Source organism: Ovis aries, chromosome 1, assembly GCF_016772045.2.
Source record: "Ovis aries strain OAR_USU_Benz2616 breed Rambouillet chromosome 1, ARS-UI_Ramb_v3.0, whole genome shotgun sequence".
In the NCBI taxonomy this organism is placed as follows: domain Eukaryota; kingdom Metazoa; phylum Chordata; class Mammalia; order Artiodactyla; family Bovidae; genus Ovis; species Ovis aries.
The window spans coordinates 37,068,154-37,094,300 of record NC_056054.1 but is presented as its reverse complement, the minus strand read 5'-3'; the positions used below and the strand labels follow the sequence as shown (position 1 = coordinate 37,094,300).

Sequence of the window (26,147 nt, the reverse complement as noted above, 5' to 3'; positions counted from 1 at the left end):
TTTCAGGTTGCCTTATATTTGAATAAATGGAAAAATTTATTTTTATAGAAGAAAACAGACATAACAAGAGTATTTATTTATATATTCATAATTTGCTCCATATAACTAAATATTCTGTTTGAGGTCAAACACTTAACAGACACAGGAGTGGGACTGAATGGGACTGGCGGAGATAGAAAGAACTAGTGTGAACAGCAACATACCAGGTGATTCTATGTCACCTCTTCCCTCATGATTCACATAATTCCAAAACATTTGTTCTCTGGTAGACTGCCCAGAGTCCAGTACCAAGGGTAATCCTCAAGGGTTCCTTAAATACATAAATATAGCATCTCGCATAGCAGAGAGACCCATAATGAAATGAAAAGGGGAGGAAGGTAGAAGGGAGGCAAGGACAACACCCAGCTATATCTGCCCTGTGAGGGAACAAACAAAGGCCACTTTGCACACCACTGCAGGGAAGTTGCTGACCTCACTGAGGAGGGTACCGTACTGTTCCGAACACACCGCTACGTACTCCATACAGAAAACTTTCTCTTCATTTGCTTGGAAGTTAATTTGGGTCAGGAAATAAACAAAAATAAAACATTAAAAACATCCCTACCAAAAGATTCCAGTTGGTGGCCAGCTAACCTTAATTTCATTTTTAAAAATAAGTTTACTGGTGATTTAATAGCAAGAGCAAACCTAGTAAATACAATGTTTTCCTGCCAAGTTGTCCACAGGCAGTATCACAAATGTAAAGATAATTTTCTAGAGTTCAGTGACTTCCTATTTAGTATTACATATAAAACAGAGGACAGTGTGGGTAGGCAAGACAGAAATAACAAATCTTTTAATCAATTTTGCCTTGATTTTTCTTGACAAACACATTATGTGAGAAATACAGAGCTATATCTCCCTGAGGGAATTTTTTTTTTTAATCACAAATGATGAAAGAACTCTTCCTTGAAATGGGTATCAGGAGGAAAACATCACTAAAAAGGCAAGGTTAAAACAACAACAACAAAAACCACATCATAACAGCAAAGCAACTGTAGCTTATTGACTCCAACTAGAAGTTATACAATAAAGAAATGATGAGCTTTTACTTAAAACCAACACATTGTATGGTACATATTTTGGGAAAAAAATGTTCAGTGATGAAAATATCCATTAAATTGTGTTTGTGTGTTTAAAAGTTACATGATTGATGCACAGAGATGGGGAGGGGAGGAGTCAGGAAGGATACGGAAAATGCATTCTAATCCCTTACCATTTCGTCCGGGTTACAGCCGCACTGTTGCATGTCCTGAGGATACATGCTCATCACGCGTCCCACTTCTTGAGGCTCGGGCAGTTCACGATCCGGGAACCACTGTGTACCAAAGTGAACCTCCTTCATGGACGGAACAGGAGCAGCTTCTTGAATGTGTGATGAGGGATACGACTCCAGGGACTGAAGTTGGTCTTGATAGAGCTCATATTCTTCATCAACAAGCATTTCTCTTTCTTCACCCATCTCCTGCAGCCTAGGGACCATGAATTCATGCATTTCCCAGGTCTCCTTGCTATTGTCTATCTCTTTTTGTTGGGACTGGAAAGCCTTTCCCAAATTTAGAAACGGTTCATCCACAAGCTCTTCTTTAAAATAGGGCTCATCTCTAAATCCCTGTGAATAAAAATTGCAAAACAAAACGAAACTTTAAACTCTGTCTTAAAGCTGCACTCTACACATTAACTAGAAAATTAACCCCTGGCATAACTGCAGTAACAGTATTATATGCCAATGCATGGTTAACCCAAACAGCTCTCCATTACAATAAAGGAAAATATAACCTTACTGCCACACAAACCTCAACCTGGAAAAGAAACAACAAAAGAGGCAACAATTTGCCTTTGGCAAGGTGACTGAGTAGTCTAAAGGTTCGTTACACATTAACCACCTGAAAATTCTCAGAAGCAGGAATTTTGTTAAACTGCTACACTGAATGTTTAACTTATGCATCTCATATAAAAAGTAACACATAAGTATGGATGCACTCATACCATCTCAGAAGAAAACAAAGACTTAAAAGTCAGGATTATCAGGTTTATGTAACTTAAAAGTTCATGGCTCTTTGAATGTTTACAAAACCTTCTCTATAAACTAAAGATACAAGGAATATGGGCAACTGCTTCGAGTATGACTCTTTCATAATACACCATTTAACAAAAGTTGATTTTTGCATTTGCATTAATAATATAAAACAAAAAGGAATGAATAAGTATGCTCTTCAATTAATTCAAACTTCACTAATCAAAAGAGCAAGAATATAGAACTAAAGCTAGATGGTCCCCACACATGAGCAGGAATTTTGTTGAGTTCTTAGGAACACTTGAGGAATATATGAATCTGCTGAGCCTTTGACCTCACTTCAAGGGAGGTGCTAAGCACAATAAGGCCCAATTCCCTCTGAAGGATCAATGACATTTCCTATTTTAAGTCCTAGTCATTAAATATCAATAAATGTACATTCGTGAAAAGAATCTACACCTTCCCATTGCTTCCTCACTTGCTTCTAGACATCATTGCAGGGACGCTTTTAAGTTAATATAGTAAGGCAAATACTGTAACCTATTTAAAAAAAGAAAAAAACTGTATTTAGAAGGTATATTTAAACATGTCACACAGTTAAGAAATTGTAACCAAAAAATGTATAAACTGAAAAAAATATATAATGGACACTACAGGACTACATATCAGGTTTCGACACTGTCAACAAACTATGCAAAGAATATCAAAAGACAGTTGTTATCAAGTTAAGAAAAACCATACTCTAACTGCTAAAAGCAAAATAAACACAATTCACTTTAAGAGTGAAAAAGGAACAGTTTCAAAATATACTTTCTAATATTAAAGTATAAAGTAACGTTTGACTAAATAATTCTTCTTTAGAAAGTATTCAATAAGTTCTTCTCGGGAAAAAAAAGTTCTTTAGTATAGCTCTTGTTCTACAGCATTTTAAATGCAGGTCTATTTTCAAAACTCTGCTCTCAAAATTTTAAGAGTGTGTTAGTGATATAAAGTCAGGTATGTTTGTTCTTTGAAAATGTCTTATACCTAGCCGATGTCATTTATGGAGGCAATGTGATACAAAAGAGAAAAGATTTCAGTTTAAAAAAATTTTTTTAAGGGGGAGACTATTTAATTTGTATCTATTTAGCCAAGACAGTAAGAACAAACTTTTGTCTTCTGTATAATAGCAACTGTTTAAATGGGAAAAAAATGTACTAAATACCTGGGGTGCTTCAAGTATTAAAGATGAATTTATATCATGAATTGTTCCTGAAATTTCAGTCTTGTCTTCATTATTGCTTGAAAGTAAAATGTGACTTTCTTCCTCTTTATCACCTTCCTGAAAACAGAAGCATTTAAAATTTTTTTAGCATGATTGAAGAATTGTTTTGTAAACCACGAACATATTTTTTATTGAATTCTAACTGAAGCTCCAATACTTTGGCCACCTCATGTGAAGAGTTGACTCAATGGAAAAGACCCTGATGCTGGGAGGGATTAGGGGCAGGAAGAGAAGGGGATGACAGAGGATGAGGCTGGATGACATCACCAACTTGATGGACATGAGTTTGAATGAACTCCGGGAGGTGGTGATGGACAGGCATGCTGTGATTCATGGGGTCGCAAGGAGTCGGACATGACTGAGCGACTGAACTGAACTGAACTGACATACATGGAGAAGGCAATGGCACCCCACTCCAGTACTCTTGCCTGGAAAATCCCATGGATGGAGGAGCCTGGTGGGCTGCAGGCCATGGGGTCGCGACTGAGTGACTTCACTTTCACTTTTCACTTTCATGCAATGGAGAAGGAAATGGCAACCCACTCCAGTGTTCTTGCCTGGAGAATCCCAGGGATGGGGATACCTGGTGGGCTGCCATCTATGGGGTTGCACAGAGTCAGACACGACTGAAGCGACTTAGCAGCAGCAGCAACTGACATACAACATTATATTAGTGTTAAGTATACAACATAATGATTTGGTATATGTATATGTTGCAAAATAATCACCATGAAAACATTTGCAACTTTCAAATATACCACACAGTATTGTTATCTACAGTCCCCATGCTGTACCTTACATCCTTAGGACTTATAACTGGAGGTTTGTATCTTTTGACCACCTGCACCCATTTCGCCCACTCCAAGCCCCCAGCTCTGGCAACCAAAGAAGCACTTCTGTACTGAAGAAAACATTTTGGTCTCAAATGTTTTTCAAATTAATTGTCATCTTTCCATTAACTGCAAGTACACAGTACTTAATGTACATTGTTTCATTAGACCAAACTTTTCTTTAATAATTTTTAAAAAGCCATATTCAGGTCAAAACTTCTCCAACTTTTAATTCTTTTTAGGTGTTCCTTAAATAAAAAATCACTTTCCCAGGAACAGACCTTAATATTAAGAAATGCCTAAGTTTATACAGGATGATACTCAAAATATTTAACAATGGTACAATGTAGCCACTCTCCATCAGAAGGACAACCATCCTAGTGCTCACCAGCTCAGCATCAGTTCCAGGTAATAACACAGCCACTATCTACCAAGTCCTAGCTATACATCACAATCCATGGTAGACACTTTTACATGCTTTGTCTCAGCTTAATCTTTATATTAAGAACTTAGTACCAGTTCTATTTATTCATTCTATTAAGTCAGGATTTTATATTTACATAAAAATAATAGCAAATATATATATTTATGTATATGTATATCACAGGTACAGGTCTTAGCACTTTAACTATATCAATTTATTTAATATATTTATTAACATATTAATATATATTCTAAGAAGTAGGTGCCCTTAATAACCCTATTTTACAGATAAGTAACAGATGCATGGTAATTTGCTCAAAGTTACGTAACTAGTCAGTTACAGACCCAGAATTTGAATCCTGGCCATCTGGTTTTAGAGCCTGTGCTCTAAACTAGCATGCTGCTGCTGTTGCTGCTGCTGCTAAGTCGCTTCAGTGGTGTCTGACTCTATGCGACCCCATAGATGATCTCCTACCAGGCTCCTCTGTCCCTGGGATTCTCCAAGCAAGAACACTGGAGTGGGTTGCCATTTCCTTCTCCAATGCATGAAAAAGAAAAGTGAAAGTAAAATCAGTCATGTCTGACTCTAGCATACTACATGGTCCCAAGGAGGAACTGGTGAGGTTAAATAATAGGCACAGGGACACATAGCTTGGCAAATCACAGAGCTAAGCCAAACCCACAGTTGTCTGGCTCAATAACTCCACCGACAGTTCTGTCCTGTGAGTTCTGAAGATACAGTGTCTTTGTTTCATTAACTTATTTCTCGTATTATTTTTGGCTGTGCTGGGTCTTTGTTGCTTTGCACAGGCTTTCTCTAGCAGTGGTGAGTGGGGGCTACTCTTCACTACAGTGCACAGACTTCTCACTGTGGCAGCTTCTCTTGTCGGGCACAGCTTTAGGCACACAGGCTTCGTAGTTATAGTGTGTGAGCTCAATAAATAGTTGGGGTGTGCAGGCTCTAGGGTGCATGGGCTTCAGCAGTTCTGGCGCACAGGCTCAGTAGTTTGACTCACGGGCCCTGGACCATGTGGGCTTCAGTGGTTGCGGCACGTGGTTTCAGTAGCTGCGGCTCGCAGGCTCTAGAGCGTGAGCTTGGTAGTTGTGGCACATAGGTTTAGTTGCTCTGCAGAATGTGGACTCTTCCCAGATCAGGGATCAAATCCATGTGCCCTGCACTGGCAAGCAGATTCTTATCCACTGTGCCACCAGGGAAGTCTGATACGATGCACTTTTTAAAGTCAGCTCATTCATTTTTTATCTAGGACCTTTGAGGTGAGTTTGTGGAGAAGAGAAGTCACATTTGTAGTTAACAGGAAAATATATAGATAATAAGTGCCAGGGGCCAGCATGAGGAACTCCGCCCATGGCAAAGGTCATGAGGAAGGAGGCTTGGCATACGCAAAGGCGTGATCAAGCCTCAGGAAACCCCTGTTCCCGAGCATCTAACCCCAAAACCAGAGTCTGTTTTATGCTCTCACCTACACCTCTGACTTTAAGGGGGGCTCTCCCCCATAATCGTTTCTCCTGGAGAAGGAGTAAACGTGCAGCTTCAAGGCAATAAAAATTCCTGGGTGTGACAAGAGTGTTTCTGCTTATGGACTCCTCTGAAGGTTATCTAGCCCGCCTGTATAGGTTCGTCTGGCCACATGTGATTGTTTACAGCCTCCCAATCTGAGAGGCACAAGATGTTTTAGACTTACTAAAGGCAAATTCTTTTGGGGAGTTAGAAATTATTAGTATAATGGGTTGGTTAGGAATTATTGGTGAAGGGTTTTTCATTTGTTGTGCCAATAATTGCTGCTAATTCCCTGCTCTGGGTGTGACAAGGATGTCTCAGGTCAAACCTCTCTGCTGACAGACTAGCTTGTGTGACAGGATTATCCATACTCCTGCCACATGATTGTTTACTACCTCTCAACCATAAACAGCATAGAGAGTTTTGGAGTATTTTGAAAGTCTTAATTAGCATAGGGCTTTTTCTTCTTGTTGAGTCAATGATTGCCGCCAGGCCTCCATATCCTTAGGCACCTGGGAATATATTAATCAATGTATTTGGAATATAGAAAAGGAAATATAGTAGTTTTTGATGTTAGCAATACTAGACTTTTTGAGTTAATGGATTTTCTCTTTTGTAATAGATCACTGTGCTTTGTTATAAATCACTGTGTCCTTACTATGTAAAAATGTAACTTTATCACTATCTTAAGACTAAATAGGTCTTAAGGGGAGCATTGGTGAAAGGATTTTCATTTGTTGGGCTGATGTTTGCTGCTAAATACCCATGTTCCCTGCCCTTATAATGAATATAACTAACATATAGGAGAAATAAGTATTAACCTTTAAGATTAATCATGTTAACCTTTGGTTAAATAAATTCCTTTCTTGATTGTAACTCACTACACCCTCACCCTATAGGAATGTAACTTTATTTGGAGGGTGGTGCCTGGTTTAAGAAAAAACACCCTTGGAAAAAATAAGTTTTTTGGTTATCAGAAAGAAAGGATCATAAAATCCCTAAGACCTTTTTATGTGAAGCACCTGATTTTGATAAAGGTCAGGACTGCTGACCCCCGCGTGACTCTGTATTCATCCCTATGTGTAACAAAAGGTATATAAGCAAACCCAAAAATAAAGAAATGGGATCAATTTCCGGAAAGACTGATACCCCCATGTCATTCTTACTTGCTCTTCGTTTTTCTGGCTGAATTCCCAACTGGAGCATGGATGCTATTCCACGTAATCCAAGTTATTCAGCCTCTTTTTCTTCACTAATCTTCCTACTACACTATCCGTTTCTAATCTCTCTCTATATCTGTAATTAAATATGTATTTTTCCCAAGGACGCTGACGCTGTCCCCACCTTTGAATTCCCTGGATCCACCGGGGCTGGACGCCGGCAAATAAGTATCTACATGAGACTATAATACATGATTACATAATATCTATATTATATAGATACTACATATCTATACCTATGGTATAAGACTTAACAAAAAAGAATTCTGTTCTCCTGTTACATATGCATAGTCTTTCTGCCTGAACTTGACTTTGGACCTTTCTATTCACATTCTCCCCCCAGTTCTGCTGAGGACAGAACAAATGCTCAGCAAACACTAGGTGATGGCATAACTGGCTACTCACTGGACCGTGAGAAAGAGACAGAGACAGATAGCCCTCAGAAAAGACCCATGCATGGCTATTTACCGTTCACAGACAGTTTTGCTTAAAGAACCCAGATGTTAAAGAAGCAATGCTTAGTGGTAATTCCACTAAGAATTTTTATGTTCTTGAAAGTGACTTTCTCTCATTCCTTTACTGGCCTCATACTCCCCAGCACCCTGGCAGCCTTTTACCCACTGAGGGAAGCTGAGGCAAGGAGCCACCTCACAACTGTGCATTTCAAAACCTCTCAGAGCAGGACTCCAAGGCCCTGAGGTTTCTGCAGCTCTGCCTCCACCAGAAACAGGAGCAGGAACCCACAGCCAGCTGGTGTTAAGTTCTGCTCTTAACACTGCCTGAGACTTCTTTAAATTGCTTGAAAGTAAAGTCACACTGTTTAGGTCCTTTAGGCCATAAATAATTAGGACTTCCTCTGGCAACCCCGATAATCAGGTAAATAATCATCAGGGAAAATCTAGACAAAGTTCTTGCCACAATCCAAAATGCCAATAAAGAGGTCCCCCAAAACACATCAAACTTCCCCCTCCTTAATCTGTCCCAAAATCAAACCAAGTGTCTCATGGTATATATTGACTATGGCAAAACTCACACACCAAATACATATACAGTTAAGGCCTTGCCTTAGCTGTGTGCCATATTCTGTTTTGAAGTGCTTAAAGTAACTGATAGGTATAATATATAGGCATCTTTATGTGTAATATGTGATGAATAATATATGAAGGTCATGTGAAATTCTCCAGTACAAAAATATTATGCATAATACATGAATCTATCTACATCTACAAATGAACACATAACTATATATAGACAGATATCTATATGAACACTCATTGTTGTTGTTAAGTCTCTATGTCATGTACAACTCTTTTGCAATCCCCATAAACTGTAGCCTGCCAGGCTCTTCTGTCCATGGGATTTCCCAGACAAGAATACTGGAGTGTGTAGTCATTTCCTTCTCCAGGGGATCTTCACACCCTAGGGATCAAACTTGCATCTCCTTCATAGACAGGTAGATTCTTTACCACTGAGACAGGAGGGAAGCCCATAGTATGCTAAAATATTTCACAGAATAAAAGAACTTTTAGAGTTAAGAATGATCTTATCGATTCTCTAGTCTTTTTCAGTCTTCAGAAATGAAAAAGTCGGCTTAGAAAAGTGGGGTACCTATGACCAAATTACCGGTACAATGTTTCTCAAAGTACAAAATTCTGCATCAGAAATACAATGGTGACTCACATAAGGCAGATTCCTGAGAATCTGAGAACCTCCAAATCAGAATCTCTGAGAGTAGGACCTGGGAAACTGCATTTTAAACATCTTCAAGGTGATTCTTATGTCTATTTAATATGGGTGAATTTGAGACCCACTGAGCTAACTTGCAGCAAAGTTAGAAACAGAGCCCAGATTTCTTGAAACCCAGTCCAACACTCTACTATTACAATCATGGTATCTGTTTCAGACATGCTGCATGAAACTGCTGGTGACAACAAATTAAAATAGGAATATACAGCATTGCGACTAAGAACACAGGGTCTGAAGTCACTCCGCTGAGTTCGTATTTCAGCTCTGCCCCTTACTAATTATATCATCTTGGATAAGTTACTCAACTCTATGTCTGGACTAACTCATCTGTAATGATGGTAATAAGAGGACTACCTCCTCTTAAAGTTTCTGTGATGATTAAACTAGTCTGTGTAAAGAGCTTACAATACTGACTGACATAAAGTTAGCACTCAATAATACTTCAATACCAATTATCAACTAGTCTTTTTTTAAGTGGGGCATTGGGGAACCTCAATAGCACCATAACTAATAATACTTCAGTCAGAAACAGTGATCTAGGGAAGTTGCAAAAAAAAAAAAAAAAAGAAAGAAAGAAAAGAAAGAAAAAGAAACAGTGATCTGACCTAGTACATGAGATTAAACGATAAGATGACTTCAGGGGAGCTTAACCAAATCAGAGTTTAGATGCTAGGGGTTACAAGGCACTGTGATGGTCAGAAAATCATATGATTTCATTGCAACATCATTAAAATGATAATGGTTAACTGATTTCAACTTGCTGAACCATTCTGACATTGTGCCCAAATGAAAGCTAAAACATGTAAACAGGCTTATTTTAATTCATGCAATATGGAATGCAGTGAGAACTTAGAGTTCCGTGCCAAAGGTATGAAGATAAAAGTAGTAGTAGTCGGACTACTAATGCTGGCAGCCAGTATGTAATGTACTAAGCACTTAATAAATATCATCTTTAATCCTCAAATCCTATGATGTAGACATTCCTTTCTCTGAGCATTAAGTCAAAGACATCAGGAAACTTGCACAAGGACAGGCGTATAATATGCAGAGGAACAGAGATGTCAGGCCAGATGAATTTGTCTGCAAAATCCATGTTTTTAACTATTACAGTATTATCATTTCCTATATTAACAAAATTCGACACTTACCACCAAAGGTTTACAGACGCCAAGGCGCACAGTGCCTGGTGGCACAGCTTTCAACACCTCCACAGCTTCAGCAAGTGTGATGTTATCCAAACAGTACTGATTGACTGAGACCAGACGGTCACCAGGCAATAGTTCTCCACCTCTTTCTGCCACACCATCCGGCACCAGGGAGCGGATCACAATCACTGATCTGGTGGGATCTAAGGGGTCCTAAAGATCAAGCGAAAATAGAAAGATGAGTCAGTCCTCTAAAAACAAATACAGAGCCTTAAGACAGGTGTGCACTTCTTTGTGCACACTTCAGGGATATTGTGCATTTGGTTCCAGACCACTATAATAAAGCAGCTACCACAATAATGCGAGTCGCATGAGTATTTTCATTTCCCCAGTGCACACAAAAGTTAAGCTTACACTATGCTACACTCTCTCTATTGAAAGTACAGTAGCATTATGTTTTAAAAAAATGTTATACCTTAACTGAAAATACCTTAGCACTAAAAAATGCTAACCATCATCTGATGACACACGGTTATTACCAAACCTTCAATTTGTAAAAAATGAAATATCTACAGAGTGCAATATAGCAGAGCTCAACAGAAAAGGGTATGTCTGACTATCTACTTTATGTGTCCAGTATTCTGGTGGTATTCTTCCAGAGACAAAATCTATTCAAATATCACTCTATACAGCCACAAGAATATCAGCTTGTATCAAAATAAAGATATAAACTTAACAATTTTAGTTGTATGTATGAGTTACTGCTCAATACATATAAATTTCTTTTTTAAAATTGTGGTAATTAATATTTTGTTGTATCACAAAAAGTCTAGGGAAGAGATACAGGTTCAATCCCTGGGTTGGGAAGATTCCCTGGAGTAGGAACTGGCAACCTGCTTCAGCAGGAGTTTTCTTGCCTGGAAAATTCCATGGACAGAAGAGCCTGGTGGGCTACAGTCCTTGGGGTCGTAAAGAGTCGGACATGACTGAGTGACTAAGGACACAGCACAAAAGGTGTAGGGAGAGTTGGGAAAGACTCTGACATCCTGAAGCACAGTCATGCTATGGACCTAAAACAAGCCCATCTATGATCGTTCTTGGGCAACAGGCAAGCTCTAAGAGAAGTGTATTATGGGAAATGATACTCCATTCTTCAGCACTCGACCAGTATAAAATCTTCTCACTAAATCATTTAAATTCCAAAAGGAAATGAAAACCATGGCATATATCACTGCATTTCAAAAGTATTTTTAAAAATAATACAACCTAAAATTATGACATGGTATAGATACCCCCAGTTGAAGGAGTACATCAAGGCTGTATATTGTCACCCTGCCTATTTAACTTGTATGCAGAGTACATCACGAGAAACACTGGGCGAGAAGAAACAAGCTGGAGTCAAGATTGCCAGGAGAAATATCAATAAGCTCAGATATGCAGATGACACCACCCTTATGGCAGAAAGTGAAGAGGAATTAAAAAGCCTCTTGAAGAAAGTGAAAGAGGAGAGTGAAAAAGTTGCCTTAAAGCTCAACATTCAGAAAACTAAGATCATGGCATCTGGTCCCATCACTCCATGGGAAATAGATGGGGAAACAGTGGAAACAGGGTCAGACTTTATTTTGGTGGGGGCTCCAAAATCACTGCAGATGGTGATTGCAGCCATGAAATTAAAAGACGCTTACTCCTTGGAAGAAAAGTTATGACCAACCTAGATAGCATATTCAAAAGCAGAGACACTACTTTGCCAACAAAGGTCCATCTAGTCAAGGCTATGGTTTTTCCTGTGGTCATGTATGGATGTGAGAGTTGGACTGTGAAGAAAGCTAAGCACCGAAGAATTAATGCTTTTGAACTGTGGTGTTGGAGAAGACTCTTGAGAATCCCTTGGACTGCAAGGAGATCCAACCAGTCCATCCTAAAGGAGATCAGTCCTGGGTGTTCATTGGAAGGACTGATGCTGAGGCTGAAACTCCAATACTTTGGCCACTTCATGCGAAGAGTTGACTCATTGGAAAAGACCCTGATGCTGGGAGGGACTGGGGGCAGGAGGAGAAGGGGACGACAAAGAATGAGATGGCTTGACGGCATCACCGACTCGATGCATATGAGTTTGGGTCAACTCCGGGAGTTGGTGATGGACAGGGAGGCCTGGCGTGCTGAGATTCATGGGGTCACAGAGTCAGACACGACAGAGCAACTGAACTGAACTGAGGTGAAAACTATTCTAATATAGAGAAAATGAATATCAATTCATGAATAAAGCCAATGTTTTATTGGGAGGGCCTTCATCTATTGGGAGGGCCCCCTATTTCTTTTTATTAAGCACAGAAAATAACACTGCTGCTGTTGCTGCTAAGTCATTTCAGTCTTGTCCGACTCTGTGCGACCTCATAGACAGCAGCCCACCAGGCTCTACCATCCCTCGGATTCTCCAGGCAAGAACACTGGAGTGGGTTGCCATTTCCTTCTCCGATGCATGAAATTGAAAAGTGAAAGTGAAGTTGCTCAGTCCTGTCCAACTCTTCACGACCGCATGGACTGTAGTCCACCAGGCTCCTCCATCCATGGGATTTTCCAGGCAAGAGTGCTGGAAAATAACACTAAAACTCTATAAATAAATTTGGCTGATGAACCGGTTTATAGCCACACTATCAATTTTTTATTTTATTCAGTACTGGTATATAGCACTTACTATGTGTCAGGCTGTGTTCTAAGTGCTTGACAATCATTAATTCAATTATTCCTTATAGCAAACCCATCCCTTGCTTGGCTTGTGTACTTTGCTCCTACTGTTTCATTATGCATATACTGTTCCATATAGGTCAGTACTTTGGCCACCTCACGCGAAGAGTTGACTCATTGGAAAAGACTCTGATGCTGGGAGGGATTGGGGGCAGGAGGAGAAGGGGACGACAGAGGATGAGATGGCTGGATGGCATCACGGACTCGATGGACGTGAGTCTGAGTGAACTCCAGGAGATGGTGATGGACAGGGAGGCCTGGCGTGCTGCGATTCATGGAGTCGCAAAGAGTCAGACACGACTGAGCGACTGAACTGAACTGAACTGAGATTCTACTACTGCTGGTTTCTATTAAACCCCTCCTGACAAAGTAACAACGACCACCTTTTGTGTTAGAATTGCAAGACTTTGAAATCACAAAAGTGAGAATTTGCCATGTTCCAGGCTATGTCTGTTTGAAGTTGGCTGATGGTTCTTTTGAAGATTTCTGTTGCAGTTTTCTATACCTTTCTATTGTAGACATCGAGGCTTATTTTCCACACTGCATGGAATCTTAACCAAATATACCATATTTAAATCAACAAAGGCCACAGAGCTAATCCCTTGAAAAATGCCTTCAAACCACTTATTTTACTTTCCTTAACGAAGCCTTGCGTTTCCACTACCAAGTCAAGAGATCCTAGGTAAATTTCTAATATACTCTGTTGTATAACACCACACACTTATCGAGAGGATTGGAAGTAAAAATAGTCATGGGAACTCACTAATAAAGTTCAGTGTTAAACTATAATTACACCAATATTTTCAAGTAGAGGGAGCTATTGCATAAGAAGAAAACAGAAAGGAACACACACACACAAAAGTACAGTGGTATATCAGCGGCAATCAGTGCAGTAGTGTAAAGGAGCTGTCTGTTTTGTCGCCGACAACCATGAATCACAACGCACTTTCTCATTCTGAAATATGAAACCATTACATTTTAAGTCTGACATGCTAATAAATAAGCTGCACCATTGTGCCCTTCATTTAGGATGTCAGTTTTTGATGGAAGGCTTTTTTATTGGGGGGGAAGGGAAACTACATAATAGCTTATTCCCCTCACGAAATGCACAGAAAGCAGCTGGCATTACTTCTTATTAATAATTACTAAACTTTCTCAGAGAAAACTGCAACAGTAAAATATACCAAAAGCAAACAAATGATTTCACTGGGTAGTGTAAGCCATCTCTGTAGTTTCATATAACACCTAATCAAAAAGTACTATTTTTAAGCCAAATAAATAGCTGAACTGGTTTTCAAGATGCAATCCAGTTGAAATAATAATTAGAAACATTTCAAAGGAAGATTAACCAGGAAATAATGGAAAGAGAAAATAGATTTTAGATTTCCTTTACAGGAAAATCATGGTAAGCACTTATTTCTACAAAATGCAACCATCTTTCAAACACAAAGTAGTACCAGGTGGGCTTGCTTACTAAAATTTATCCAGGCTTGGACTTCCCAGTTATTCTGAACACTAAGTCTAACCTACTACTCCTTTTCCTGGAGGAGAGAACCCAACGGCAGCTTCCTTGTCACTTGTAAAAGACAAACCACCCGCTTCTGGTGATACCCCATTGTGGATAATCACCACTTTATTTTCTGTGATGAGTTCTCTGACCAGGTGATTTCTCAAGTAGCTGAATGGAGTTGCTTTAACAAGCAACAGTCATTTCCTTTCATTCTCATGACATGTAGTGGCCACTCTATGGAAAAACAGCAACTGTCACTGCCTACCAGGGCAGCTACTGTTCTTAAGGCTTTGCCACATACAATATGCTTTAAAACCAACTTGCTTCTCGTCAGAAAAGTCTCTTTTCTGAAAATATACACTGTAAGATCATACCCATGTTAAATACAACAAAATGTTATACAGACATTTCTCAAGACCTCTACCAGATTTTTTTCAGGCCCACATCATATTTTATCACCTTTTATTGTAATCTTAAAATCTCTGTTTTTTTTCTCATTTAGGTAAATAACACTGCAAGGAACATCATATTCAATAACCAAGGTGTTGCTTTAAACTAAACAGCCAATAGGGGGCACTAAATACCAACCACAGAAGACAAGATACATCCTCTACTACGCAAGCCATCTCCTCCTCTGATGGTTTTTTTTTTTCCCCTATTTATTCAAAACCCTTATATTCTTACACATGTTCTAACAGTATCTCATATATTTGCTTTAACTCAACCATTTATGAAAGTCATTCCCTACACATCCACTAGGCACAACCAACTTTCACCAGAATGCTGCATGGGAAGATAGGAGCTCTAACCTGACTTCTCACTACCGAGCTATGAAATCGACAGAGAACCAATCTAACTGCTCTGTCTCTAGGGGAATAAAAGTGCCTGAAGAAAAGTGTGTATGAGGATTTTTGAGGTCTCTTGAGGTGATTCTAATGTTTGATAGTTATTATAAACACAGGATGTTTCAATGCTGGAGGAAACCCAGGGTGACAAATAAACACGTCTTCTCCCACAGTCCCTGAGCAGCACCGCCACATGCCCAAGCATTCACTTGCTCTCCCTCGCCCCTTCACTGAGTTGCTACCTGAGGCATATTAATTTCATCCTCTGTCTCTTCTATCCAATCCTCTTCATTTCTGCTTCTCGTTCCTTCTTGCCTATGCAGCTGCTTCAGTCTCCCCAAAGGTCTACCTGCCTCCAGTCTTACCCACTTCGGTCTATTGTTTACACAGAGAAACTAATGATTTTTAAAGGTAAAAATTGGATTACAATTCCTCGTCTTCATAAAGCATTTCAATGACTCCACCGCCTTCAGAATAAAGTGCTAACTCTCTGGCAGAGAAATTCCTTCAGATTTCCACTCTCCTTGGATCTCCCTTTGATCCTCCCACATATGCCACTGCCCACCTTCATCTGCCCCACACATTGTCCCAACAATCCAGAACTACTGAAGTTCATGACTGTGAAAGGCACTGGTATGCTTCATGACATTCTGCAAACCATTCCATCGGCCAGAAATGCCCCACTGCCCTTATCTGTATTTTTGCCACTAGAGTCAGTTCACATGTTTCCTCCAATGAGCAGCTTTCCCTGATCTCCCAAATAAGACTCAAGACTTCCTACTCTGAATATCTCTAAACCTAAAAAAGACCTTTCCTTACAGCATTTTTCATAATATAGTTTCCTTATTGTCCTGATCTTTTGCGAGAGTTGGACTGTGAAGAAAGCTGAGCACCGAAGAATTGATGCTTTTGAACTGTGGTGTTGGAGAAGACTCTTGAGAGTCCCTTGGACTGCAAGGAGATCCAACCAGTCCATCCTAAAGGAGATCAGCCCTGCGATTTCTTTGGAAGAACTGATGCTAAAGCTGAAACTCCAGTACTTTGGCCACCTCATGCGAAGAGCTGACTCATTGGAAAAGACTGATGCTGGGAGGGATTGGGGATGGGGGAGAAGGGGACGACAGAGGATGAGATGGCTGGATGGCATTACCGACTCGATGGACATGCGTTTGGCTGAACTCCGGGAGTTGGTGATGGACAGGGAGGCCTGGTGTGCTGCAATTCATGGGGTTGCAAAGAGTCAGACAAGACTGAGCGACTGAAATGAACTGAACTGAACTGAACTGAAGGCCCTCCTGCTAGATGTATCCATAGCATTCTGCATTTTTTCCTATTACAACTCTTTTGACATTTTACTGGAATTATTTTAACTGTCTTCCCTACTAAAAATAAGTTTCATGAGTACAAGGATATGTTTGCTTATTGCTATTTTATTCCCAGGGCTGACTACAGAGCCTACCACATAGAAGGGACTGAATAATAGCTGAAACATCGAATGACTGAATCTATTTAGTTTCATACTCTTTGCTGGACAGTAAGTACACCAAAGGCAAAGACCACATTCCATCATTTGTAACAATCAACTGTTAACACTTATTGAGCTCTTGCCATGCCACAAGGCATGACTTAAATATCTTATATCTTTGAATCACTTTAATCCTCACAGCAACGTGAGGTAGGTTCCATTATCATTCCTACTTTGCAGATGAAAATACTAAGACAGAGGAAAAATAAATAACCAAAACACACAATTGGTAAGTAATAGAACCAGAATTTAAACCAGCCAGTTAAGCTCCAGAGTTTATGCTTTTAGCCACTTATGAGATACAGCTTCTTAATGTAAGCATTTGCTGAATGAATGAATGTTGAGAAAAAGCAAACTGTTAGAACATATATTTATTATTACCTTGCCAAAGAGTATAAAACTGAGCCCCTTAAATACCACACTTGACCACCAGAGGTTTATATGTTGGCACTTAGTCGAAAGTTAGAGCTCACAGAATGTACAGCGGCCTACAAAGACAGTTAAAACATGCGCTTGCTGATTTCATTTTTTATTTATTTTCTTTGACTCTGTCGAGTCTTGGCTGCAGCATGTGGGATCTTCACTGTGGCCCACGTACGCTCTAGTTGTGGTGCCCGGTCTCTCAAGTTGTGGCATGCAGGCTCCAAAGCACGCAGGCATCAGCAGTTGCAGCAGGCAAGCTTAGCTACTCGCAGCCATGTGAGACGTTAGTGCCCCAACCTGTGTCCCTTGTGTTGCAAGGCAGATTTTTAACCAGTGGACCACCAAAGAAGTACCTTGCCAATATTAATTTATACTTAGGTTCTCAAGAATCCATTCCTTTGGTGAGCTAAGAACATTTACAGGTGAATACATACAAACGCGTGACAACCATTATGACCAAATGGATGGAATTCAAAGTTTTGAAGTGTCTATAAAAATGTATTATATGAATATTTGTATACATTCCCCTAGAGCAAAGAGACTAGAGTTCACATAAACGACAGCACTGTACAGGGGTGGTTCAGTTGGAACTGGGCTTTCTCAGAGACAAGGGTATCAAGCAGAAGATGTAGGGAGCTCTGTCCTTAAAAGTGCTCCAAAACTAAAACAACAGACACAAGCAAGCAACCAAGGCAAACTCAGTGGAAAGGCATGGAGCAGGAAATGTTGCATAAAAAGGAGAGGAAACAAACGGGAAGAAAAGTGCTCACAGTGAATAACTGGCCAATGCCTCAGGAAGAGGCATTTTTTAGAAAAACAGGAATAAGAGATATAAACCAAGGACACTTCTGGCATTCATCTTTTACATGTTTGCGATACTACTCCAATGAAGGAAAACAAAAATCAAGGTGGAACAGTGACTTCACTACACGAATGCAAAACAAAGGCTAAATCTGGGGTTGTTCTTCTTGTTTGAAAAATCCACCCTGGGTGATGGGTCAGATTTTTTAAAACATTAAATAATGGAATAAGAATGTAGAGACCACAATAGGATGGCAAAGACATAGGCCATAGTTTATTTCGGGTAAAAAGTTGGGTGTAAATTATTTACCTGAGATAACGTCCACACTTATTGTCAACTAGGTAAAATAAAATATAAATCTGGCCTATAGTAAACTCATGAGAGGAAAACATGGTCCCTTAATTCAGCGTCACTAAAGCTCTATGCTGATAGCTCACCACACCAAATCACCTGTTCTCCTCTTTTACAGGAGTCCTTCACCAAAAGGAAGTGATTCCAAAGAATGACCAGGAAAACAACTTCAGACAACTGTGAGACACAGAGTGCTCTACGAACCAGAGCTCCCAACCAATGAATTCAATATTGTGGTGACATTATTACAGAATCAGGCTACCGAATTTTACTCCATAAATAGTTACTCACATTAGGGTGAGGAATTGTGTTTCCAAGGATTATTTGGAAGTCTCTACATACATTAATTTCTGGATAACACAAGGCAGCTAGCACAGACTACTTGATAAGAGAATTGCTCCAACTAAATAATGGTCAACTGAGAGAAAACTATGAAAGTAGCAAGGAGACCAATATTTGTTTCTTGAAGGGTATACTCGTTTCTTTTTTGACTTATTACCTTCTGTTGCGTTGAAATATACAACATAGGGCTTCCCTGGTGGCTCAATAGTAAAGAATCTGCCTGCCAATGCAGGGGACATGGGTTTGATCCCTGGTCTAGGAAGATCCCACACGCTGCAGAGAAACTAAGCCCATGTGCCACAGCTGTTGAGCCTGTGCTCTAGAGCCTGGGAGCAACCGCTACCCACCCATGTGCAGCAACTACTGAGGCCTGCATGCCTAGAGCCTGCGCTCTGCAACAAGAGAGCTGCTGCAGAGAAAAGGCTGTGCACCACAGCAGGGAATAGCCCCCGCAGCCACGAAGACCCAGCACAGCCAAAAATAAACACTATGAATGAAATACATAACAGAAAATTTACCATTTTAACCATTTTTAACTGTACAGTTCAGTGGCAAGCACATCCACATGGCTATAACTACTGTCACCACTATCCAACCCCAGAACGTTTTTATCTTCCCAAACTGAAACGCTATGCCCATTAAATGAGTTTCTATTCCCCCACTCCCCCCCACCATTGGCCACTCAATACCCCGTTCCTGGTAACCGCTATTCTTTTTTCTGTCTCTATGAATTTGTTCTAGGTTTGAAGACTATATTCTTAAATGTGGTAATAATTTTTTGAACCAAAGAGTAGTAAGTTAAAATGTAAGTGAGTTAACAGCTAAATCTCAAGGAAGTTACTGAAATGGAGAACACAGAAAGAAACCATTAAGATTAAAAACAAGACAGCCAGCTATTTCATAGTAGAGGTAGGCAGAAGAAGGAATTGAATGTGAAGAAGGGCAAAGCAAAGGTTCTTTTACACATGCACAGACACACAGAGATGTGTAGATCTTAATGAAAAAAGAGTGATCTGTAGGGGCTCTGATGCACAACTGGCTTGAATTAAAATTTCCAGTGACCGATGTCAGTCAGGAAACAGGAATCCAAACATTCTTCTAAAAAGAAGAAAATATAGATAAAGAGAAGACAGTGAAAACAGCCATTCAATCCGCTAGTGGTAGAATGGGTGTGTATTAGAAGTCAAGCAACAAGTTTTGAGCCCCCAGCCTGACTGTGGACAATTTCACAAGTTCTTGATTTCTGTGTCAGTTTCCTTAATTGTAAAATGAGAAAGTTGGATACGTGACAGTTGTGATCCATTTCCCCAACTCCCAAATCCTATAACTAAATTTGACAGAATAGCTTGAGTCAAATTTGTTACTAATTTTTACCAAAACAGTCACAAAACCACTATAAAAAGTAGGGAATGACAGAAGTTAATTCAAAACACAGCATCAGCAATGAAAAAGACTACACTTTGGTCACAAACATGGAATAAATGTAGTTACTAATGTCTTTAAAGGACTCATAAAAATGCTGCTTAACTACACAATCTTGAGTATTCCACCATCAAAACAAAAGATACAACAAAATATTTACATGTGCTCTTTTTTATAAGATGAATATTAAAACAACTTTTTTTGACCATTTCTTGATAGCAACAAAAGACATGTTAGAGACTATTAGTTGAATTAAAATCAGTTCTGGTTTAAGATAACAGGAGGTAATTAATTACACTAAAAGAGCATCTTCTGACTTGACCAATAAGCTAAGCATTTACTTTTAGGAAAGAGAAAGAAATGGATTTATAGTGAATACAAGGCAATAACTAAATGATTCTAATGAATAATGACTATGCTATCTTATCAGAATCTAACCCCATTTTTTACTATTTTATAATATAGCCAAGTTGTACACTAATCATACCAATTACCACAATACCATCACATTCAAAATATAAGTGCCAAACAAAATACTTTCAGTGCACTCGAGATAAATTAAACTGATATGGTTCCTGGCTCCTTGTGTCTTATTACCTCCTAAATACTCTCAGGCATTAAGAATAGATTTTTCCACGCATCATACGTAGAATGAAACAGTCCCTGAGCAGCACAGTAAGTACAGCAGACAAGGCAATTAAAAGCGCAATAGAAGAGAAGTGGACAGAGAAACTTGCTAAAAGATCAACATATAATCTAAAGTAGAGGAAAAAATACATAGGCTTGCACATCATTTTATTCTGTATAGTTTCACATTTTAAAAATCTATTTTAAACATCATAACAATTTAATTGATTCAAGCAGAGTCCCGTGACTTTACCTTTTCCCCTTCTTAATCTCCTAGTTGATATTCTCCTTGAATACTAAATATTGTCTCCAGATATCTCATCTTTTGAAAATTTTATATCATGCTATAATTGTTTACGTATTTACTATTCACTTCTGGCCCAGGAATTTTACTATTTGTAAGGAAAACAAAACAAAATGAACCACACAGCTGTCCTTTATCTCAAAGCCCCACCGTCACTTGGTCGAAATGGCTGGGATTCCACCAGGCTGATGGTAGTACTCAAGGACAAAGTCCCACCCTCTATTTTAACTACATTACATCTGCCCACCAATGCAAGAGACACAGATTTGATCCCTGATCTGGGAAGATCTCCCATGCCACAGAGCAACTAAGGCCATGTGCCACAACTATTGAGCCTGTGCTCTAAAGCTGGGGAGCCACTACTACTGAGGCCACGTGCCACAGCTACTAAACCCCAGGCACCCTAGAGCCCATGCTCTGAAACAAGAGAAATCACCACAGTGAGAACCCACGCACTGAAACTAGAGAACAGCCCCTGCTCAGCACACTAGGAAAAAAGTCCACACGGAAATGAACACCCAGCCCAGCCAAAATAAATTAATAAATATATTAAAATATTTTTAAAGTAACAGTTGAAATGTGTATATACCTAACACAACTGAACTGCACACTTAAAAATTAAGGTGGTAAATTTTTTGTTATGTGTATTATATGTCATGTATATTATCTAAAATATCTAAATTTTTTTAAGAAAATTTTTAAAAGAAAATGAATTTTTAGAAGGAAAAAATTTTTAGAAGAAAATGAATTTATAAATAAGATATATTCCTCAATGGACATGAGTTTGAGCAGGCTTCTGGAGTGGTGATGGACAGGGAAGCCTGGCGTGCTACAGTCCATGGGGTCACAAAGAGTCAGACATGACTGAGCGACTGAACTCAACTAAACTGAAACTGATATCCCATTATCTTCTAGAGAAAAACTATATTAGTTGAAAGTTATTATGATGCCAGAAAAGTATAGACACAGAAAACTTTTAAAAGCTTTTTTAAAGAATTAGTTTTGAAATTTATTTTAATTGTCCAAACAAATTACTCTCAGCTTAAGCTAAACAGTTACAGATACCAGCTGAGTGATACTGTTCAAGCTGTTTAATCTCTGAGACTTGAGTTTCTCATTGTAAGTGGAAATGGCAATAATACAGATTTTGTAGAGTTATTTAAGGCATTAAATGAGATAAGGCATGATTAAGTACTTGGAAAACCCACAGTAATCACTTCATAAGTGCTTTTACTCTTATTCTTGCTATAACTCCTTTTATTATCGTTTACCAGGAAGATGATGGAAAAGGAGTTGATTGGACATATGTGTTTGAGGAGTTAACAATTACTGTCTTATCTACTGCCTTCTAAATTCAACTGAGCATGTGTGCTTTAGACCAACAGTGCTATCAATTGCTAAATCATTCCTGGTATTAATTACCCTTACATTTGAATACATGACAACAAAGTGTTGACCTCACAGTCTCCAGACATGCAGACCTCTGCACCTGAAGGGAGGCGCTTGCTAAACCATCCCTGATAATACACTTACATGTTAATACACGGCAGTGAAGCGTTGACCTCCTACTCTCCAGATACACAGACCTCTGCACCTGAAGGGAGGCTCGAGGCAGCATGGGCTCCTGAGTCCTCACTCCCTCTTAAAGCAGATACTGAAAGACAGGAACCATCTCTACCCTGTGAGCTTCTCTGACAACCACCATCAAAGGACACAGGACGCTTTCCATTCTTTAGGAAAGATTCTGTAATTTTTTTTTTCAGTCCTTGAAAGGGCAACCAGCACTCTGGGATATGAAGAACGAAACTTTGCCAACTTTGAAACCACACCAGAGAAACGGTAAGGAGTCCTACTAGGAAACACAAGGTAAAACATGTGCAGTCTCTGCTCTCTGGCAGTGAAATGGCCGCTGGGTCTTTGAAGAGCTTCGGCTAGGTAAGAGGAGGAAGAGCAAGAGACCACAGGATTCAGGGAAATGTGAAGTCAACCTTCTGGGACCGCACTAAATGTTTCTCTCTGGAAAGAGAATTAGACATTTTTATCATCTATCACTGAAGCCACAATTATGAAGAATCGGTGTTGCTTCCGGTCTGAAAGCCATACTTTCACACCGCTGGACCACAGACTTGGGAGCCCAGCTCCCCTGCTTACTAACTGGATGATCCTGAGCAAATTCCTTAGCCTCCTGTCATCAAAGTCCTCATCTATAAAGTGAGGATGATTGTAGGATGTGCCTCAAGGTGCTATGGGTGGGTGGGTGGCTTAGTCGCTTAGTCGTGTCTGACTCTTTGCGACCCCACAAACTGTAGCCTGTCAGGCTTCTCTATCCGTGGGATTCTCCAGGCAAGAATACTGGAGTGGATTGCCAGTCCCTTCTCCAGAGGATCTTCCTGACCCAGGGATTGAACCCAGGTCTCCTGCATTGCAGGCAGATTCTTTACCATCTGAGCTACAGGGATAATTAAACCAGTATGTGTAAGCAGTACATAATTACTGGCTATTATTATCATCATGTGAAATGGTAGCCGTATCTTATAAATACTAGAAAATTTCTCAAAGGATTTTTTTCATTAAAAGGGATAAAACATGAAAGTTTAGATAGATATTAAACAGTTCACAGTTACTAAAGAAAATAAAGACATGAAATCAGGGCCAAGTTATCAATTCTAGGACATTCCTGTGCCTACTACCTGTTTGTGTACAAAGTGTTCCTCAGTTCCCTATGAGGCCTCTCTGGATCCTAAGAAACAACTATCACAAAGCCTCTTACCACTGGTAAAATCATAATGTGTTATAGAGAATTGTCCCAAAGTCTGTTTCTTTCATTCTATTTTAACATACAATTATTTATCCACTGTCTCTTTACTCCTAGTTGAATTTAAACTCCGTAAGGACACAGGGTCTCTTACCTATTTTGTATATTTCTATATTCCCAGCGTCTGGAACAATGCCTAGCATAGGAGATGCCCCATATACTTTTGTTAAATAAGATCTTGAAAGGAAGTGGATCCTTTCATCTTTATATCCCCATACCAGTTCATAAATGAATAATAATTTTTGGAAGGAGATAATGAATAATAAGTATAGCAAGTCTATGCTTAGACTTTATTTTTATGAATCATCGTCATCATTTTTCAGTAACTAGGAACACATTATTTTATATCCAGAAAAGCGTAGGCATTTATATACATCTTTTATTTAGTTTTTACAGCTTTAAAAGGCAAATATTATTTCTATTTTAGAGATTATTATATAAAAACGATTAACAGGCTTGTCCGAAGTCCTAGGAGGGAGTCATAGCCAGAAGGCAAATCCCGGTCCTTTCTGATGCTATGTTCACAGTGGCATACTGGTGAACATAATACCTAATTAAAGCAAAACACAGTGGGAACTGCCGTAAGTGAAACTTGAGCCCTAGAAAGAGGTATGTCAAGATCAGGCAGACGATCTCCTTTCATGCCTCATTAACAAATTAGGCTTTTGGTACCAGAAGGAGGCAACACCACTGTCCAGCCCTCACTGGGAAAGCATGGCTTCTCTGGATCATTGCCCAGCTCCAAATGACACCCGCAAACAGGGCAGCGCAGTAGAAACCACCATGCCTTAGGAAAACAGGTTCGTAATACCTGTTGGTGGATCTGATTCCATCCTTCTGTCACACTCTAGGAAGGGCTATGACTTTCATCTACTAGCATAGTTCTCAACACTGACATCAGAATCCAGCGGAACTTTCCAAACACACCCACACGTAGAGGTAGACTGGTGATGAAACACCTCTAGAGGCTGAGTTTTCTCTTTAGACAAACTCCGCTTTAGGAAAAAAAAAAAGTTATTGTTCTGTTTTTAGTTACATGGGACACAGAGATGCAAAGCCAGACTGACAGTAACTGACTTCCTGGAATATCTTGAGCATTTCATAGAAAAGAAATATTTACCAGGTATTTCAGTAAACCTGAGCACCTTTATGTCTATATTTTAGCTTTCCGCAGTTGTTCCATAAACACTAATATTTATCATTCAGTCATTTCTAGAATACTCACTAGAGGTAATATAACAAATGTATCATTTTCAGAATCTCTTCCTCCTCAGCAATGCAGAAACAGTCCTTAAGAAACATTTATGAAAAGGAGAGCGACCCTATGAGAAAGCACCATCCAGCTGAGAAGCATTTGCTGCCTGCCCTCTATTCTCTCTCTCCCCCATTAGACACAATGGGATTTTTTGCCAAATTCATATTCCAGAGGAGCCATGAAATTCCCGCAAAGTTCAACATCAGGCCTGACTTAAGATCTTTAAGGCCTCCTGCTAACCTCATCCCCCTGCAGCTGCCTTGCTAAGGCAAGCTTTTGATCTGTACTATCTGGGTTTCAAGCTGATATACACACAGCCTCTTTGATCTCTGATTAAGTGGCTTCTGGTCTCCTGATGCCTTTAGTCTTGCTACACTGTGGTGTTTGCGAGTCAGTCATCATCCTGAGCACACTACAAACTCCACACACCAGGAGTGGCCTCCCTTCATTCACCCACTTCGCAGGCTTGAAAAGCAATCTTTAAGCCATGAGAGAATTTCCCCAGTAGCCACAATCAATCCACTCCATGAACACACTATGAAGAATTATTTTTCAAATGAAGCAGCTTAAAATGATTTAAAGGATATGGAACATTCCCATAGAGGGGAAGGAAGCAAATCCTCTGTGAAAAGAAATCTTCAGCCCAGTTGGCACTGGAGATTACAGTACTTTGATGTTAATAAAAATAAATGTGGATAGGGATCAGGGATGAGCAAAGATTGGGTCTTTATCAATCCTAAGTTCCACTGAGCAAAAGTGACCTTTAAATGCAGCTGCATGGTTTGTTCAACAGTAGGCTATGGGATATATTGATATTTCCAAGAACACGGATACTACCATTAGGAGCAGACTGACTGCATTTTACCTAGTACCAATATCTTAATCCTACATGGATGAATAAGACCCAGAGTTCCTTTAAAAAAAAAAAAAAAGAAAGATAAAAACAGAAAGAAAAAGAAAAAAATAAAATAAAACAAA

General features: G+C 39.4%; 1 protein-coding gene across 15 annotated transcripts in view; it reads right to left on the bottom strand.

Moving 5' to 3' along the window:
• The window catches only part of PATJ (PATJ crumbs cell polarity complex component), a 390,464-nt gene that overhangs the window by 266,794 nt on the left and 97,523 nt on the right, over positions 1-26,147 (bottom strand). For all 15 annotated transcript variants that reach the window (XM_060410212.1, XM_060410237.1, XM_060410189.1 and 12 more), the window contains 3 exons: positions 10,207-10,416; positions 3,261-3,377; positions 1,256-1,651 (listed from right to left, as the gene is read on the bottom strand). In XM_060410212.1, the coding sequence (XP_060266195.1) occupies positions 1,256-1,651; positions 3,261-3,377; positions 10,207-10,416 (723 nt within the window). The remainder of the gene's footprint in view (positions 1-1,255; positions 1,652-3,260; positions 3,378-10,206; positions 10,417-26,147) is intronic.